Source organism: Heterocephalus glaber, unplaced genomic scaffold (assembly GCF_053883595.1).
Source record: "Heterocephalus glaber isolate CG9 unplaced genomic scaffold, H.glaber_assembly_v1.0 deba00001610, whole genome shotgun sequence".
Lineage (NCBI taxonomy): Eukaryota > Metazoa > Chordata > Mammalia > Rodentia > Bathyergidae > Heterocephalus > Heterocephalus glaber.
The window spans coordinates 13,297,047-13,315,721 of record NW_028258381.1 but is presented as its reverse complement, the minus strand read 5'-3'; the positions used below and the strand labels follow the sequence as shown (position 1 = coordinate 13,315,721).

General features: G+C 52.8%; 1 protein-coding gene across 1 annotated transcript in view; it reads right to left on the bottom strand.

Annotated features, from left to right (window-relative positions):
- Pkd1l1 (polycystin 1 like 1, transient receptor potential channel interacting) overlaps positions 1 to 18,675 on the bottom strand; it is a 75,081-nt gene that overhangs the window by 37,231 nt on the left and 19,175 nt on the right. Inside the window, 14 exon segments of the mRNA XM_087196528.1 lie at positions 1,109 to 1,301; positions 1,561 to 1,661; positions 2,799 to 2,956; positions 3,076 to 3,186; positions 3,453 to 3,695; positions 5,477 to 5,695; positions 6,969 to 7,025; positions 8,130 to 8,325; positions 9,751 to 9,862; positions 13,015 to 13,135; positions 13,949 to 14,091; positions 16,839 to 16,865; positions 16,868 to 16,915; positions 17,602 to 17,769. Coding sequence (XP_087052654.1) covers positions 1,109 to 1,301; positions 1,561 to 1,661; positions 2,799 to 2,956; positions 3,076 to 3,186; positions 3,453 to 3,695; positions 5,477 to 5,695; positions 6,969 to 7,025; positions 8,130 to 8,325; positions 9,751 to 9,862; positions 13,015 to 13,135; positions 13,949 to 14,091; positions 16,839 to 16,865; positions 16,868 to 16,915; positions 17,602 to 17,769 — 1,897 coding nt within the window.

Here is an 18,675-nt window from a genome sequence, read left to right as displayed (position 1 = left end):
CCCGCTGGGGTGCATGCTGTGCGCCCAGGCTGACGTCCTGTGCCTGGTGACAAGGTCCTAGCCCTGGTGACCATGACCACCTGACACTTTATTAACCGAGAGCAGACTGCAGGTCACTGATTTCTTACGCTGGCCTTGGGGCAGTCGGTAATGAGGACGGATGACTGCATCTGTGCATAACCCGACAATGGGCGGGAATACTGGGCCGGGACCAGAAGTGCGAATGGCACCACACAATTATAAAAGGGTGACAGGAATGCGAGAGACGTGGGGCCATTGGGCATATTCACCTCCTGCCAGGAAACCCCAATATGCGATATGCAGCTCTTGTGGTTTAACTGTTCTTAAGAAGTGAACGACTGTTTCTATTCCTCAAATGCCCAATTATTGCTAATCTCCTTCTTAGCGAGAGTCGGAACAACAAAAACTGACGAACTGAGCCTCTCACACCATTGTTAATTTTGTTCCTCGATGGCAAAGAATTTCCAGCTTAGAACCGAGACTCTGATACCCGGAAGTTCCTAGGATGGCAGCTCGGGCTGAGCAAAGACTTCTCTCTTTTTTTTTTTTTTGTAGTGGGGATCGAACTCGGGTCCTTGTCCCTGTGCAGCAGGCGGCGAAACCACTGAGCTAAATCCCCGGCCCCAAGACTTCTCTCATCTTCAAGCCTGGACCTGATGTGAGAAGCAGCTCCCCCGCAGAGAGGTGGGGTGGCCACACACAGCCCCACCTGCCGAAGGAGGCCAGCTGCCAGCACGTCCAGGACAATGAAACCAACGGGCTCCTCTGCCAGGCATCTACTGACTCGCTGCTCAGTGGACACCTGCTGGACACCTGGAACACTGCCAGTGCCCACAGGGAGAGATGGGCAGGGGGCCATGGGGAAGGACCATGTGGGCCCGCCAGGGCCAGCCACCTCCCTCGGCCCCTCGGAGTGGGGAGCCCAGCAGGCCACTCAGGAGGGGGTTACAGAGGCCTTCTGCAGGGCTGTGCCAGCCAAGGGGCTCAGCCTGGAGCACTGTGCCCAGGAAAGGTGCCCAGGGCTTCCGCATGTGCGTTTTAGTCCTGGCTAAACCACTCGGACTCTTTCCCGGTGGCAGGTCGTCACCTGCAGTTAACCTTGTCTGGAGAGGTTCCAGGCTGAGGAGAGAAACGTCCAGATTTCCACTCTCCCCTCTCCCAAAAGAGGCAGCGGATCCACTGGAAATGGGCCGTGTAGCTCACCGCCTTGGCCAGGAACGTGCTCGGGGCTCTTCTGTCATAGTAGGCATCCAGTAAGGACAGATACCCCACGTTGGCAGCTAACGGTGAGAAAAATAAAGAGAAAAGGAGGTTTGCCGAAGGTGGATCCACTGGGGACAAATGCTCGGTGGGGCAGAGACGGGGCTGGGAGGGCTGGGCTTCGGTCCTTGCGCCCCTTGCCGGGACTGCTCGTGGCGAGGAGGTGGCCTTCACGGTGTGTCTGGGGAGCCGTTCGTCCATGCACAAGCAGAGGAAGGACTCAGGTGTCTGTGCCACCAAGAAAGACGCCTGGCCTAAGAAGGTGTCCCATCCACTGACCTCGCCCCAGGGCGGTGGGGGCGAAAATCCGCACACTCTGCTGGTCCTGGAAGCGGGTCTGCTGCACCAGGAAGTCGGAGGGGCTGGGTTTCTTGGAGAAGCTAGGAGACAAAAATGAAGCAGCGATGTCTCTCCTTTCTCCTGTATCGAGCGCTTGAGCCAGGCAGTCTGCACCTTCTCACTGCAAAGAGGCAGCGTGGGCTGAAAATGTCCAAGCCAAGCATGTGCCGCCACACTCTGGGAGGCTGAGGCAGGAAGATTGCAAGTTCAAGTCCTGCCTGGGCAACTTAGTGACTTAGGCCCTGTCTCAAAATAAAAGTAAAGTTTTAAAACAGGGCCAGGAAATAATTGAGGACAAAGGCCCCGGATTTGGGCATTGGTGGCTTGGCTTGTGGCAGATTGAGCGCGAAGCCACGCACAGGATTGAGCTGGGTGCGAGTCTCTCCAGGTGGTGTGTGTGTGAGACAGCCCGGGCTCAGGACTCCCCTCAGGTCTGCTTGGGGGACCCATCTAGACCAGCAGGTGCGGGGACGCAGCTGACGTTTCTGCCAGGTGCTCCAAACCCAGGGGCCTCTGAGTAGCGCTGACGCAGGCCCGCCTCTCCCGAGAGGACTTCGCCACCCGCACCTGCTACCAAGGCTTCCCAGCCCCTCCTCGTGGACTCCACAGCCACCCAGGGCTCCTTCGTCCCGCAGCCTTCCTGCCCTGCGACCTCACAGCCCCAGCCTCCCGGGAGCCCACGGACCATCGAGTCTGCTTACAGGGCAGCCTGCACACACGTTCTCCTTGTGGAGACAAAGGCAGGAGATGAGGAGAGCATCTGGCCCTGCTCTGCTCTGAATGAGATTGTGTATCTGTATCTCACTAGCAACTCTCACGCTTGTCATTCAGATTAACAGGCAGGAATCCAGCCTCACAGGGAAAAAGGCTGCTTTGCTCTCTGAACAACAAAATACACAACATAATTTCTTTTGACAATAAGCTGCGTATTGCTTTAAAAACACAGCTCAACTCGCTAATCGTTCATAAAAGATTTTCTTTTAACAAGAGAAAAACTTAATCCTATGCCTGCACTGGAGTCTCACAAAACAGGAGACGAAAAGGGCCGGATGAGGAGGCTTTGGGGGCAGCTGAGTTACACAAAGAAGCAGGGCTGTGGGCTTCCTGGGGCAGAGGGAGGATGCACGGTGGCCCCTGAGGACAGGACGTGCGGTGGGGTCTCCTCTCCCCTGAAGCACCTAAAGAGCAGCAGCACGGGGAACGCTGGGGTCTCCAGCTCCGCAAACTCGATGTGGATCTGGAGCAATTCCTGGGGATGCTGAGACAGCAGGGCGAACTGGTGGAAATGCACCTGCTCCCGAAGCAGTACAAATGAGCCTTCACTTGTCTCATTATCCTGTTGCTAAAGAGAAAGCAAGCAAAGCAAAAGCTGTTGTCTCTCCAAAGATAAACGCACTGAAAGTCAGCCAAAGTCACGGCCCGGATGAGGCCAAGATGGCTGGAAGGCATCCTCACCCCGCTGTCCTCGTCCCCAAACTCCACAGTCACGGGGGTCCTCAGCTGTCGCCTGCGGATGGGGCTTCTGCTGGGGCAGCTGTAGAGACTCAGGCCCAAGATGCCTCCCACCTGGGGAGATGAAGCCGTCTCAGCGAAGGGAGCCAGCAGCTGACTTGGGAGGCTACGGTCCAGGGTTCCCCCAGGAAGTGGGTCCGGCTCAGGAGCCGGGACACTGGGTCCCCGCTGAGAGTCTCCTGGAGAAACTGGTCACAAAGAAGGCTGGAGACCAAAGCATGTTGGGGGCCCCTGTGTGGCCCATGTGCCAGCCTGGCCTCGAATTTTCCCACCGGAGTCCCAGGACTGCAGGCTTGCAGTGGGATTAGGCGTGGCTGTACCTGCCCGGCAGCACCGCCCCCAGGGTGCAGCCTCCTTCTGAAGAGCGTGAGCTGGCTGATGTAGCACGGGGCCTGTGTTTCCTCTGCCGCTGGACTGAGCCCGGCCAGATCCCTGGGGAGGTGCACGAGGACAGAGCCCAGGCTCTGCACCGAGCAATGGAGGCCGCGGTGAAGAAGGACCCGGAACTCCATCTGCCCAGCACTCACGGACAGCTGCTGCCCGGGGCTCAGAGGGAGCGCGGCCTAAACACAGAGCAGAGGATCAGATGCTTGCAGGGCAAAGGAGTGAGGCCAGGGCAGAGGTGGAAATCACTGCCGGTGGTGCCAGGCCTGGTGGCACACGCCTGTAATAAAGTACTCTGGGAGGCTGAGGCAGGAGGATCTCAAGTTTGAGCCCAGCCTGAGCAACTCAGCAACTTAGTGAGATTCTGTCTCAAAATAATAAATGGGATGCAGCCCAGTGTGAAGGCCCTGGGTTCAATGCAGGCCGTGTGAAGTTAGATCGGCTTAAGCAAAGGACTTGATATGAGAACAAAATGGCAAATAATGGTAAAATACAAAATGTTCTTCCTGCCACCCCCTGCAGTGGCATTTTATTCATTTTAAACAATGGCTGAGCTTCCTGGGGTCCCTAGCCCACCTGAAGATGGTGTTAATAACATAGTTATTTTTTAAACCTAAAGCCTGCAGCGAACGGAGCAGGCCGCAGGACCTGGTCCAGGATCCTAAATGTGCAATGATGCTTTTAAATGTGCTCAGGTACACTGACCTCCAGTGACAGATACTAGTAGAGGACTGATTTGCTTTCTAATTTCCCAGGTATTTGAGCAACCAGCAGCTAAATGAGCCAGCAGGCCGGGAGGGAGGGAGGTGTGTCTGCAGGAGGAGAGAGACAGTTATGAATCACTGCTTTGGAAAAAGCATCGCCTATTTCCTAAGATGAAGAAGAAAAACTCTTGAGATAATTTCCCAAAGTTACCAGAGCATAAATAAGGTACACTTTTGGTAGAGATCTACAGGGCGAGCTTATTCTCTTTTTGTTTTTTGTTTTCAGGGATCGAACTCGGGACCTTACGCTTTTGAGGCAGGCAGCAGAACCACTGAGTTAAATCACCAGCGAGTTTATTCTTTTTTTCTTTTTGTGCCTAGGGTCTTTGCACTGAGCTACACTCCAGCCTTTTTCTTATTTATTTATTTTTTTTGGTACCAGGGATCAAACTCAGGACCTTGTGCTTACAAGACAGGCAGTGGAACCGCTGAGCTAAATCCCTGAACTTATCTTTTATTTTGAGACAGTCTTGCTAAGTTGCTAGGTTGCCCTGGCTGGGCTCGAACTTTTGAGTCTCCTGCCTCAGCCTCCCACAGTGCTGGGATGACAGGTGTGTGCCGCCACCAGGGCTGCTTTTTAAATTAATGTGCATAAGAACTCATTTGCATTATTTCACACCATTCCTCGCAAACAGAAGGTTTAGGTAAATGATGTTTTTCTAACTCGAATCCTTCCCAAATGCTTAAATGAAATCCTATCAAAGCATAGGGAGCTTGACACCACCACTAACATTTACAGCTCCCAACAGAAGCTTCCAGAAACAAACTGCTTCCCAGCATCTTAAACACATTCCTCAGAAGTGGACTCTAATTCTTGCTGTGGGAAACAATGACATACTCGGGCTCTGACCTGGAGAGGGAACAGCAGCGATGCTGTGCTTTTTTGTAGTTTGGTGCTGGGGATGGAACCCAGGTCCTTGGATACACCAGGCAGGCACGCTCTCCAGCCCTGAGCCACACCCCGGTTGCCGTCATGGGGGTTTTTCCTGGTACTGAGGGTTGAACTGAGGGCCTTGCACTGAGCCACAATCACTGCCCCCTTTTAAAATGTTGAGACAGGATCTAGCTAAGTCACTAAGTTACCCAGGCTGGCTCCAACTTGCCACCCTCCTGCCTCAGCCTTCAATACAGGCATGAGCCACACCTCTGACCTTCCGCAGCTTCGCCTTTCTGGGTGGAGAAAAAGTCTCGCTCACCAGCAGCATGTCAGAGATGACCCTCTTGCCTTCTTCTAGTATATAGTCCTCGTGCCTCCATGTTCCATGCTCAGAGGCCTCCCAGACTCCAGAGATGAGAAGGATGAGTTCAAGCCTGCGGCCTCCAGCGCCTACAAACTTCCCTGAGAAGTGGGTTTGGTCTTGAACAAGGAGCGTGTGGGCGAACCTGAGGATTCGGGCCGCACTCAGGAACCCGAGCTGGGGGACGAGACAGGATGAGTGAAGCGTTTCCGGGCACAGTGAGGGTGCTCTCGTCTTGGTCAGCATCGCTGGGAGGGTAGATGGCCGCCCGGGGTCACAGGGCTGGACCAACCACGCCTGGCCTGGTGACCAGGGCACTGCCCTGCGTAAGCACTACTCTCTGACACTCAGACGACCAAGGACAAACTAGAGGCCAACACCAAAGCCCTGCGTGCTTGGAGATGTTACCCGGTTTGGGTTTTGGGGGGTTTTTTTGGTACTGGGGATTGAACTCGGGACCTTGCTCTTGCGAAGTAAGTGGCAGAACCACTGAGCTAAATCCCAGGCCCAGATGTTACCTAGTTTGCACCCTCAAAGCCATCTCACAAACCCTTTCACAATGGGTCCCACCTCCTTCCCAGCCTTCTCTTCTCATGAACACACTATAAGGTGGGATTGAAAACTATGAGGAATGTTTACATTAAAAACAATTATTTCAGGGCAACCCACTTCCCAGTCCCCTCTGTCTCACTTAGACAGAAGCTATCTTTCTCTCAATAAAGTTTTTCTACTCTTAAAAAAATTATTACAGGGCTGGGGATTTAGCTCAGTGGTTTCGCCACCTGCTGCACAAGTGCAAGGACCTGAGTTTGATCCCCAGTACCAGAAAAAAAAAAGGTTATTACAGTAGAAGACACATTGCCATGATTCCTCCTCAGAATCCTCCCTTGCTTTGAACACACTGATCCCTTTCTTCCTGACACTTTTGGGAGCCTTTCTGGGGTCCTCTTTCCTGGGTGTCTTTTGCTGCACCATCCTGGCTGCCTCAATGTCCTGAATGGATTCAAAATATTTCCCTTTTATGCTCATTTTGACTTTGGGGAAAAGCCAGAAAAATCCATTGTGCCAAATCCTGTGAACAAGGTGGATGAGGACACAGAGCCATGTTTTCACAGGCTGCCTTTTGTTGGATGGCAACATTCACTGTATTTCTGATCACATCTTATAAAGACACTAAGGAAAGAGGACTCCAGAGCTGCTTCAGAAAGTGGTGAGGACCATGGGGTGAGCATGTTTGAAATGAGAGCGTATTCTGAGGGGGATTCGTGGCAATGTGTCTTTTACTATAATATATTTTAAGATTTAAACATTTGTACTATTTTTCCATGTATTTCTAATCTAAGTGTCCAAATATATCCATGGACTATAAGTACATTTCTCACAAACTGATCACAGCCTTCACAATTGTGCAAAAAACCGGGAAACCGCCCCAGGAGGAAACAGTGCTTACCTTAATTGGGAGGTTCACGAGGTTCCTCAGTGTATGAACAGAGTCCATCATTTCTTCCTGAGCAGCAGAAATAAACAGCAAACAAAACAAAAGTAAAACAAGAGGAGAGTTGGATTATTAGTGTGCTGCAGCTTGCTTATGCAGGAACAGCAAACCTTCTCCACAAGACCCTGGCCTCGACCTCCAGGTCCCCTCCTAGCCTAGGCTCTGTCCTCCTCTGGGCCCCACCAAGACACTGGCACGGGGTGGGGGGAGACAAGAGAACAGAACTACAGGGAAACTTTGTGAAAATCCTGGGAGATGATGCAGGAAGTGAAGCATGGGTTCAAGCACAGCATCTTGGGGTACAGTGAGCAAGACGTGTCCCTTATGGATGTGAATGTCTGCAGTGGCCTTTGTCAGGCAGCCGCAGAAGCGTTGTGAGCAAACACAGGAATCTCTGAGTACGTGGTTATTGCTTAAGAAGCTGCACAAAGTCAAGACTAACATTCTAGGATATTGTTTGCTATGGTTTAGGTCTAGACTGTCCCCCTGAGGGGAAGCTTGTGAAAGGCGATGAGATCGGGGGTGCTGGGCTCAGAAGTGGACAGAGCCATTGTTGAATCCATAGCTAAATGTGCTGTTGGGGGGGCAGGCTTGTTGGAAGAGTCGGTCACTGGGCCGTGTCTTTGCAGGGTGCATCTCCTTCCCCAGCTCCTCCCTTCCCTCTCTGCTTCCTGGCCGCCATCATGGGAGCAGCTCTCCTCTATCAGGCCCTTCCACCACATTTCTGCTGACCATGGACTAAATCCCCTGAACTGTGAGCCCAAGTTAAACTTCTCCTCCTAAGTTGTGGGCGTCAGGCATTGTGTCTCAACAACAGGCAAGCTGACTAGGATGCTGCTGCTAACAAGACGAAAGCAGATTGGATTGACATTGCTTTTACTTGCAGAAATGGCAGCAGAATTATGTGTAACGGTGATAGACTTTCCCGTTTCCTAAGCCAGCAGCACTTGTTGGAGAGATGTATCAGTAGGGGAGAGCAAGAGGCATCACCATGGGTGGGAGCCCTGCCGGTGGCCACCTAGCACCCTCTCTTGTGTTTCCTAACCACGACCCCTTGCACGTGAGCCAACCCGATGCAGGTTCACAGACACTGACCTCCCCAGCTCCAGGCCCTACCTCATCTGCAAAGGCCAATGTGCACACTGCAGAAATGAGGGCATCCTGCAGTGGTGACCACTGGTCACAGGAAGTGCTAGTGTTCTCCTTAGCCAAGCGGCTCAGGATCCCGGTGAGCATGGCAATGTAGTTCCTGCTTTCCGTGTCGCTCCCCATCAGCCAGAGGACAGACAGGTTCCTCAGGCTGGAATTGTACCTGGAGGAAGCACAAGAGTCACCTCGGCTGTAGCAACGCTCTGTGAAACTCTCCATCCTGCGCTGAGGGTGGGGCGGAGCTTGTTCTCCGAGGTGGGGCAGAGAAGAGAAGGACACAGTGGAGAGTCGGTCTGCAGAGGACGCTAATTTTCCATCTGAATCCCATAAACCCCTTTGCTCTGAACCGGAAAGGCACAAAAGCCAAGCAGATAGCTCCAGACCCCAGGCAGCAGGGCTGACGCTAGACAGGGACAGACGGGTCAGGGGCAGAAGCATCACAGGCTACACAAAGACAGGAAATGACTCCACAGAATTGGCTTTGCCAAATCAATTAGTAGGAAAAAAATGACCAGACAAAGCCAACGATAATTGTTTTTAAAATACTAAAAGTCATTGCATAAGAAAATATCTATAAAATGTTATTGTTGGGCTTACAGCACTGAGGAAGGTAACGGGACAATAATCACATGGAGAGGGGTGGCAATGATGCCCTGTCAGAATAAGGCCGGACACCAGATGGGTCTTGAACCTACAGCCAGATACGAAGACAGCCAACTAGAAGACGAAGACACTGTAAAGCACCCCTAAAAAGTACCGTATTGCACTTTCTTTACTAGTTTCTGTCCAAAAAAGATCATTATATAAAGGAATAATCATATCACTATATTATTGGGTCTGTAACACAGAGGGAAATTATAAATGTCACAGTGACTTCCTTCCACAAAGAGAAGAAGACATGGAGCTATGCTGGAGTGAAGTTTCCACGTGGCAGGAAATGGCTGTGCTGGGGATGTAGGAATTCCTTCATGTGACAAAGGCCTGGCTTAGGTGAGGTGACCGGCAGGTGAACTCAGCCTATGTTGACGGTCACCTGGTGAGGGTCACAGGTAAGGCCCTACTTCTTATTGAAATTAAGTTACGATTAGTTTGTGGCAGTTTCTAAGGAACTAAGATGCAGTAATTACATGAATATTTAAAAAAATACTGAAAAATCATTCAAGGAGCTAAATAGTCCACTAGAAAATAGTCACTTGAGAAAAAAAAAAGGTTTGTAAAGGAGGAAGAGAAGAACAGAATGACCATGAGACATGTAGAAACACCCATGAATCCAACCATATTGATAATAACATTACATATGAACGAGCCAAACAATACAACCAAAAGGCAGAGACTGTAAGATTGGGTACAAAAGCAAGCACCAACTATTTGACATCTAGTATACAGATGACACCTCAATACAGCTTTTAAAAAAGAGGAAAGGGCTTTGTGGGCTCTGGGGCGGGAGCGCCAGTGCCCTGCAGTTTGCAGCACCATCATGGCAGCGCCCTGACTTGTACTGCTGTCACTCCCTTCCCCACCCTGCCACCAGCTCCCAAGGAAGCCTGAACACTGCTTTGGAGGTCTGTGTGGCAGGGTGGTTACTCACAGGTCCTCGCTGAGGCAGCTGTTCCCATAGTAACGCGGCAGCACAGTCACTGCCACGGAGCACGGCTGTATCCTGGAGCCTTGGCCATCTGTGATCTCAGTGGAAACCATGACTGCAGGGGAAGAGGACACAGGAGAGGCACCCTGGGCACCGGAGGCTGCAGCGACGCCTCTCTGCACACCGACAGGCAGCTCCATGCTGGGCAAGCTCAGGATAAGAAGGAATCGTAAACCCTTCCTGCCCACGGAGCGGATACCAGCAAGTCTGAGCAGAAGGCCTGCTGATCTGTTACTTAGGATGGCACCAAAACGTGGCAGGGAGGAGGCGTTCAGGCAACCCACCCCCTGGGAGATCTCGCGCTCCACCTAAAATCTGAGCACCCCTAGAGGAGACGGAGCCGATCAGACATGGGAGACAGGAGCTGTCCCGAGGAGGGCCAAGCCGGCTGTGCGCTGCAGGGGCTGGGATGGGTCCACTCGCGGCCCACCCTGCTAGACAGGGATGGGGAGCCTGCCACAGCGCAGGATGCCCCTGCTCTCCAGCGTGTCCCCTCCAGGCTCAGAGTAACAAGTGCCAAGACGGGGACAGCAGCCCCACGGGAAGCCCAGGGACTCAAGGATGAGGGCACATTTTGACTGATCCTGGGTTTAAAAGGCCTAAAAAACGAGGTGAAGGACTCTGACAGGACACGGAGGGCAGCGCCTGTCTGCGGACCATGGGGCCCTGCATGTGACAGAGGGCTGGGGCTGTGGAGAAGAGACCTGCAGGTGAGCTCAGGTGTGCGTGACAGTCACCAGGTGAGGGTCCCGGGTACGGTCATGTGACCCACAGGAGGAACCTGGGTGTCTGTGACATGTTCAACCCGAGAGCCACGCTAGGGCCTGGCACTGTTCTCAGGGGTCAGAGCTCCCGGATGTGACCTGGACGCCCGCATTCCAATTCGTCTACAGGAAAACTGGGCCCCGCATTCCCTGAGGGTTTGAGTTGTGGATGTCATGCAGCCCCTGGGATAAGCAACCCCACCAGGGGAAAGGTGGGGCCCGAGAATCAAGACAGGGAACATAAGAGGAGGAGCAGTGGGTCTCAGCAGATTCTAGGGTGACGCAAGGAGCCTGTGGCTCGTCCCTGCCCACAAAAGACAGGGCAGGGCGCACATTTAACAGCACATGTGCTGCAGGCATCTTCCTATGTTTACCCTCTTATAAACCCTGAATGTGGGTATCTGTGGGAGATGATCGGGCTAATAGGGACAGCTGTAAGCAACTATCGCACGAGGGAAGGAATTGACCAACATCACTAACCCCGCCCTGCTCTGGGACTGCGAGCTGACATTCAGCACTACAAATTTAGGTCAAAAACCCCTTTTTTTCAACCCGAAGCTGAGGCCCTTTCAGGGGCTCGATCTGGATGCCAGCCTGCCTGCGGCCTCTGGCTGTGGTGGGCAGAGGTCCCTGGTGACCCCACACGGCGCTAGGTGAAGGGTATGTGAAGTGTGAGCAGTGAGCTGGGTCAGCTGGTGTCCTGGGTTAGACACAGCCGGTCCTGTCCCACCCACTTGGCTGACACATGCAGGTGGGCGTGGGAGGACAATCCATGAGGAGAAAAATCAGGAAGGGGGGGGGAGCAACCTTTTTATCTGAGGATTTATCAAATTAGGCCGAGAACACCTTCTCCACCTACTCAGCCAACATCTGCTGCGCTAGTTCGTCCTGCTGCTTGACTTTAAGAAACTCCAAGGCCAAAAATAAATAAATAAATAAAAATAAAAAAAAGAAAAAAAGAAACTCCAAGGCCAGATGGGAAGGCGAAATACTGGTGATTATCTTTAAAAGCAGAATATGATTACAAAGCTCACAAAGCAACTGCTCAGAAGAAGTTCACTCAATTTGACTTAAATTTTGAAGAAAGTGCAAGGGGTCTAATTTGGGGGTGGGGGGGAGTCACAAAGAAAGCTGCTGCTGGGCTTGGAGGGGAGACCTGAACACAGGCTGGCAAAGGAGGACTGGACTCGGGCTGAAATATGTCCTCTGCCCAAATCAAAGGAGCTTCTGGGTCAGCGCCTCTCCACCTTGCCTACATGTTGGAATCACATCGAAGTTTGAAAAATGGAACAAAAATAAAAACATCATCCCCAGGACCATCATTTGATCCCATCTCACACATTCCCATGAGACCCATGCCCAGGGGTCCATCTAGAAATGGGGTCTCAGAAATGGTTCTCAGAGCATGGGGTCAGGGGAGAAAGCAGCTGAGGTTATGGGGTTTGCTGTGCTTTGGGGTGGACCTGGTTGTCCCCCAAAGGAAGGCCCATGTGTTAGACTTGGTTCCAGAGCACTGCTATGGGGAGGTGGTGGTACCTTTAAGAGGTGGAGCCTAATGGGAGGTCTTGGATTATTGGGGGTGTGGTCTTGAAGAGCTATAAAGGCCCTGGCTCCACCTTTCTTTGTCTCTCACACTCAGCCATGAGCTAACCAGGCCTCCTCCTACACTCTCTGCCATATTGGATGGTGACAACCCCAAGCATTGTGGCCAATCAGCTATGGGATGAAACCACCAAGACCAGAAGTCAAAACAAACCTTTCCTCTTTTCCAACTGATATAGGTATTTGTTATAGTGATGGAAGACTGGGATTATACTAGCTAATTCAATAGTCCTTTATCTCTGATTTTCTTCTTGGGGCAGGAGTACCTTGATTTGGTTTCATTTCAAATAAGTGCAGGATTCACCAGCAATGACATATTTCCTTAGTAGATGAAGGATAGCTTGGTCTCCCCTACTTAACTCATGTACAACAACAGTCTTTGGCATCTTGTCACTTATATTACATTTTAGCTAAAATTTAAAAGATAAAAAGCCAGTTAATGGATGATATTCCTAATGTCCTTCCTGTGTGAAAAGGTAGATAATTGGCCTAAACTCAAAAGTATTAAACTTATCAAGGTGATTAAAAAATTTAATTTCTAGACAAATAGTAGGGCTTTTTTGTTTATTTGGGAATTTTTTTTTTGTTTTTTATTTTGTTTTTGGAGACAGGGTCTCGTTATGTCATTTAGGTTGGTCCTTAACTCACTACGTAGCCCTGGCTGACCTTAAATTCACAGCAATCCTCCTGCCTCAGCCTCCTGAGTGCTGGGACTACAGGTGTGTGCCACTGTGCCTGGTTTAGACACATAGTTATAGGAATTTTTAGTCTGTGGAAACCAGGAGAGGTTTGTGACTATAAATAGGTACAACCAATCACCACAATTCTCCCAGTGACTTACCTTTGTAATTGTCCAAGGGGTCTCCAGCAGGCAGGGCAAAATAGTACTGGGTGTCTCTCCCGCGGTACAGGGTGTGTCTGGAGGCATTTCCTACCCAGTAACTAAATTCATAATGAAAATCCTATGAGGAGCAAAGACAGGAATGCTGAACACGTTGTGGGTGGCATCACGGATAAGTGCAGGTGCACCTGCAGCCTTCATGGCACCCAGAGGCATCCTCTGCAACAGGATCAGGGTAAATCAAGGCGAAACATGGGCCTCAACTACACAGCAAACCCCAGGGGCCTCCCTGCCCTGTGGGGCTCTCCTGTCTGTCTGTCCAAGGGCTTCTCGAAGAAAGCAGATTCCTCACTTGGGGTCAGCTAGCTCTCCTGGCCCTGGAAACTTCTGAGTGTCCTGAGCCAGACCATCAAGGCTCCTCTGGCTGCAACTCAGCTTCCCGCTGCGAGGCAGGATGCAGGTGGCAGGGGCCGCAGAGGGGAGGGGGGGGATGAACTGTCTAGAGCAGAGGTCACTGGGGCCAGGTCCCGAGGGAGACAGGCCCCGGCCCCTCACGAGGACAAACTCAGGCTTCAGAGAAGGAGCAGCATGGGTGAGGCCGAAGGCCACAGCAGGCCACCTACCCAGGGAGGGACAGGGGAGGGGCCCGGAGATTGCAGTGTCTCAGCTTCCTGCTTTGAGCTCAGGAGGAAGCTCGGGTCCCTTTCCAGCTCTTCTCCCAGTGTGAACCAGAAGCCTGCCTGGCCCTGGGGAGCCACCTCCTCCCCTTCCCCTTCAATCCAGTGCTCTCTCCTCTCATCAGCAGGAAAGGAGGGGCCCCATTCAGCCAACTTTAACACCCAGCTGCTGTCCCACGTCCTCCCCTACAGAGTGTGCGGACATTTCCCGGGGTGTTGCTGTCCCCCCTCTCCCAGCACAGCCCGGGGCTGCTTACTGGTGTCCCCGACATGCAGAAGACGCTGAAGATGGTGAGGGCCTCGAGGCCGCGCTGGGGCTGCACCTGGCAGGCCGCATCCCGGGGCACTCGGGGGACCCTCACGTACAGCTGGGCTCGGCCGAGCTCGCTGGGCTCTGCCGCTGAGGCTGAGAGAGGAGATGGGTGGTCAGCCTCGAGGAGAAGCCAGGCAGAGCAGCGGGCACCTCCAGAGCTCCCTCGTAAGCAGGGGCTGGAAGTGGGGTCACTGGCCTTGGGCCTCAGCGCCCCTTGGGAGCTGGGAGACCCAGACCCGACGTGGTGCCTCCACAGCCCTTGGGGTTTCAGGGTTGGAGAACCTCGTGGCAAAGCACAAGCTAATTAATACACTGCAGGTGGACAGGACAGGCCTGCTCCGTCCTCAGGGAGGGACCACAGCCCACAGGGACAGGGCACTCGTATGTGCGGGTCACCCCGAACCTCAGGCCACATCTGCAGGTCCCTGGGGACCAGAATGTCGACACAGGGCATAAATACCACGCGGCTTCTCTTACAGGAGAACCCAAATATAAATAAAGGCAAGGCAAGACAAAAGACAGGGAACAGGGAACAGCCAGGTAAGAGTGTTGCAGAAGGGAAGGGGATGGAGTGATGGACGGGGCGGGGGCATTAAAAGGATCCAGATGCACTCTGTGCAGGCACCAACTCCACACCGTGAGCTGAGCATTGTGTTAGGCACACATACAGTAATGAAAATAAAACAAAAGCCTCCGCTGTAAACACACACACAGGACAGCTAAGTTGATCTGCACCACGGATTCAGTTTCATATATTTTTTTAAAACTACATTACAACCACAAGTATTTTCAGCTAGGCGTGGTGTCACAGGCCTGTAATCCCAGCACTCGGGAGGCTGAGGCAGGAGGGTCACCATGAGCTCGAGGCCAGCCTGGGCTATATAGTGAGTTCGAGGGCAGCCTGCACTACTTAGGGAGACCCTGTCTCAAAACAAACAAACAAGCAAACAAACAAAGTCTGACATCTCTGTTGCAATAGCTTCCCAGGATTGCCCTGAGCAGTTCCACAGCAATACCAGTTAGCATTATTCCCAAATAGGGAACATTTGATTGTCCCCTGTCTGCTATTATCAGTCACTCGTAGGGAGAATTCTCATGCATTAAGTTTTCTTAAACTTGTAATATGTTTCTTTTTTTTTTTTTTTGGTAGCGGGGATCGAACTTGGGTCCTTGGCAGAACCACTCAGCTAAATCCCCGCCCTGTAATATATTTCTCTTGACATGAGTTACAGGTGTCAAACTTCAGAATCGTGCTGATAGTGACTCTCACTGCCACAGCCTCGAGCGGGTGGGGACACAGTGCGAGGAGGGACGTCACTCACCAGTCCCATCAGCCACGAAAGACAAAGCCCTTCACCTAGCAGCGCGACCTCACGGCTCGGCAGGAAACGCTCCCAAGGGAAGGGCAAGCAGCTGGTCGAGGTGCGGAGGCGGGAAGGGGCGGGAAATTCGGCAAATTTCAGAGGTGCAGAGGCCTGCGGGTCAGAGGTCCCTACGGGGGCTGGCAGAGCTGAGCCAGGGCTGTGTCTGAGAACCGGGCGGACGGGGCAGGCGGGGTCTCGGCAGCTGCCGGGGTCCGAAGGGCGCCGAGACCACCGGTGCCGGGTTGGACTCTGCCTCGGGCTGTCGCCTGCCCTTTTTAAATTCCTTTTTCAGACAAGGTCTTGCTGAGTTGTCCAGGCTGAGCTCACTCTGGACCCTGCAGCCTCCGCCTCCCCACGTGAGTTTTAATGAACGCAAAAATGCGGCTGCTGAGCCGGATCTGGGCGCGGATGCAAACTGTGGGTGCTGCGGCTGTTCAAGGGAACAGAAAACCTCGGGGAGGAGAGGGGACCCCTGGAAGTCCCCAGAAGGACGGTGTCAGAGTGGGCCGTGGAGACGGAGAAGGGGTGGGCCCGGGAGGGCGAGCAGTGTGGTGAATTCACACCGCACTGACCATACAACGCCAGCGGGGACACTGCTTGGGGGTTAAACAGGAAGTGAGATAAAAATATGCCAAACATTTAGATGAAAATTTCAAACATTACAGTAAAAGATACATTGCCACGAATCCCCCTAAATCCTCTGCCTCGCTGTGGACACACTCCTGCCATCATTCTTGCCGCTTTCTGAAGCTGCTTTGGAGTCCTCTTTCCTGAGTGTCTTCACAAAGTGCGATCAAAAATATGGTGAATGCTGCCACCAAGTGCCAGGCATAAGGGCAGCTTGTGCAAACGTGACGCTGTGTTCTCATGCACCCTGTTCCTGGGATCTGGCACCCTGTGACTCCGGTCTGTACCCCAGGGTCACAGTGGCCATGAGAGGGAAATGTTTTGAATGATTCAGCACATCGAGGCAGCCACAGCAGGACAGCTAAAGACCCTCAGGAAAGAGGGCTCCAGAGCCGCTGCAGGAAGCGTCGAGGATGAGGGGATGAGTGTCTGAAGCAAGGGGGAGGCTTTCCAGGGGAATCCGTGGCAATGTGTTCTATTGTAATACATTTTCCTAAATGTAAACATTCACCGTATTTTTATCACATTGCAAGCAGAGAGATGCTTGGCGGGTCTGCAGGGAAGGAGGGGCCTGGCCAGCTGCCCAGTGCAGATAAAAAGGCACCTCATACAAAGGCAGTTTCTCAGCTCTGCCCTGCTCTAGACAAGCCCGAACCCACGGGGAAAAGTGAGTCACGGAACCACAGCAACCCAGCTTCTGTCCTGGGACAGAGATACCAGCCACAGGGAGGCAGGGGAGAGGCAGTGCCAGGACCAGGAGCAGCGGTGTTGGCAGAGGCAAAATACTAGCAAGACCCAGACACCGTGGTCCCCTGCACGAAACCCAACAGGTGCGCAACTCACCCACGGACGCCTGTAAGACGTAAGTCTCCCACTGCTCAGGGAGTACGGCTTTAGTGTCACAGTCGGTTTGGTGATACCTAGAGACAGGGGTGGCCACGGGGAGGTGGGTCAGCGGCTGCAAGGCCAGGAGGGGTGTAGTCCTGGAGCAGGCTCAGCCCTCGCTCTGGTGAAGGAGACATCCACCCCCCGCTGCCACACCTGTCCCTCCTCATAGTGACACGAGTCTACTGGCCCCCAGCCGCCTCTACAGCTGGGCTCCCATCTGCACCCGAGAAGCACTGCAGGGGGCCGCTGACAGCCACAGAATGGGGAACCTGGTCAGAGCTTATTTCTGTGCTCGTAGCAGGGTCCCCTTTTCACGTTCTGGTTCACACATCCGGGTTATCACAAAGTACAATCAAGGTATAAATATTGCGGAATGTTGGCTATGAAAGGCTGCTGGCCGGGTGCAGCTGCTGCCCTGGTGACTGGATTTCTTCGACTGACTCTCTGCTCCTTCTCCCGAAATCAGGAGGAATCCAGAACAGAGGCCAGCGTTACAACCAGGAAGTGTTTTTACGCATCACGACTTTGACTTTGCAACAGCATTTCTAGAAATGCTCGCAGGGTAGGGAGAGAAGGAAGCCAAGCCGGCGAGGAATAGAGTGAAGTTCAGAGCTCCCGAGGCCTGGGGCGACCTAAGCACGGCATTATTATAAGAGGTCTCCAAGGTGAGGCGCGGAAATGGCTGAACCCCTGCGAGTCCCAAAGAGCGGGCTCGCACCTGCCTCGGTGTAGCCCCGGAGGACGGCGCGGCTGAGCCGGGCCTTGGGCCAGTCGATGGTGAGCACTGGTGAGGCTCTGTCTGCGGAGGTGAAGGGGTCCAGCAGGTTGTCTCCTTCCCCAGGGCTCCCTTCCGCGGCGTCTGCGCTGGAGACACCGGTGCTGTGGCCTAAGAAGAAGAAAAAGTGCGGATAGGAAACAGGGGCAGGGACTTTGCGGAAATGGGAAGGGGAAGGGAAGCAGGGAGGGGAAAGGGAAACAAACACGATTAAGCTGGGTCCCCGCAGGTGCCTGCTGCCCCAGGACTGCAGCTGCCACATGCTGCAAACATGTGCGGATGAAGCATAAATTCCAAAAGTCCCGATCACTTCTAAGCACAAGCGACTCAGTCCTGACGTTCATAACTAACTATTTCTACAAGTGCTGGATATTGCACATCTAAAACAGCATCTTCATGTACTAAAGATGATGAAGAAAAGAGATGCCGGCAGCGATGAGGAGGCTCCCACTGTTCTCTGTGAAAGGAAACAGTGGTTACCGAACAGTACACCCGGCACTGCCAACTTTTTATTTTCAAAAATGTGTTAATGGGGCCAGGGGTTTAGCTCAGTGGTGCCAATGACTGCCTCGCAAGTGCAAGGTCCTGAGTTCAATCCCCTGTACCAAAAAAAAAAAAAAAGCATTAATGCCCGGAGGGGGAAATGAGGATGCTGCCTGTGTAACTGGTCCCATCGGCCCTGGGGGGGCTGCCGAGCTCTGCACACGCTTCTTCCTAAGAGCAGCGCTTGTGCTGTTAGCAACGTTTCTCTGCAGAAGAAGTGAACCTTCGCTGCAAGTTTGTGAGCTGGCGTTAATGTTGGTCATGGCAGTCATTCCACAGTGCATTCGAGTGTTGGGTGTGAGGGGAGCTTGTGTCAGCTATGCTCAGTCATAAATAAACAAAATAATAAAGGAGCCCTGAAAAGACAGGGTTCTCCATAACACAGGGAGGGAAAGTGTCCTTTGTTTTTACATAATTCCTGATCTAATACTCCTCCCTCCCTGCCCCTTCTTCCCACAGATATTTATTCTGATC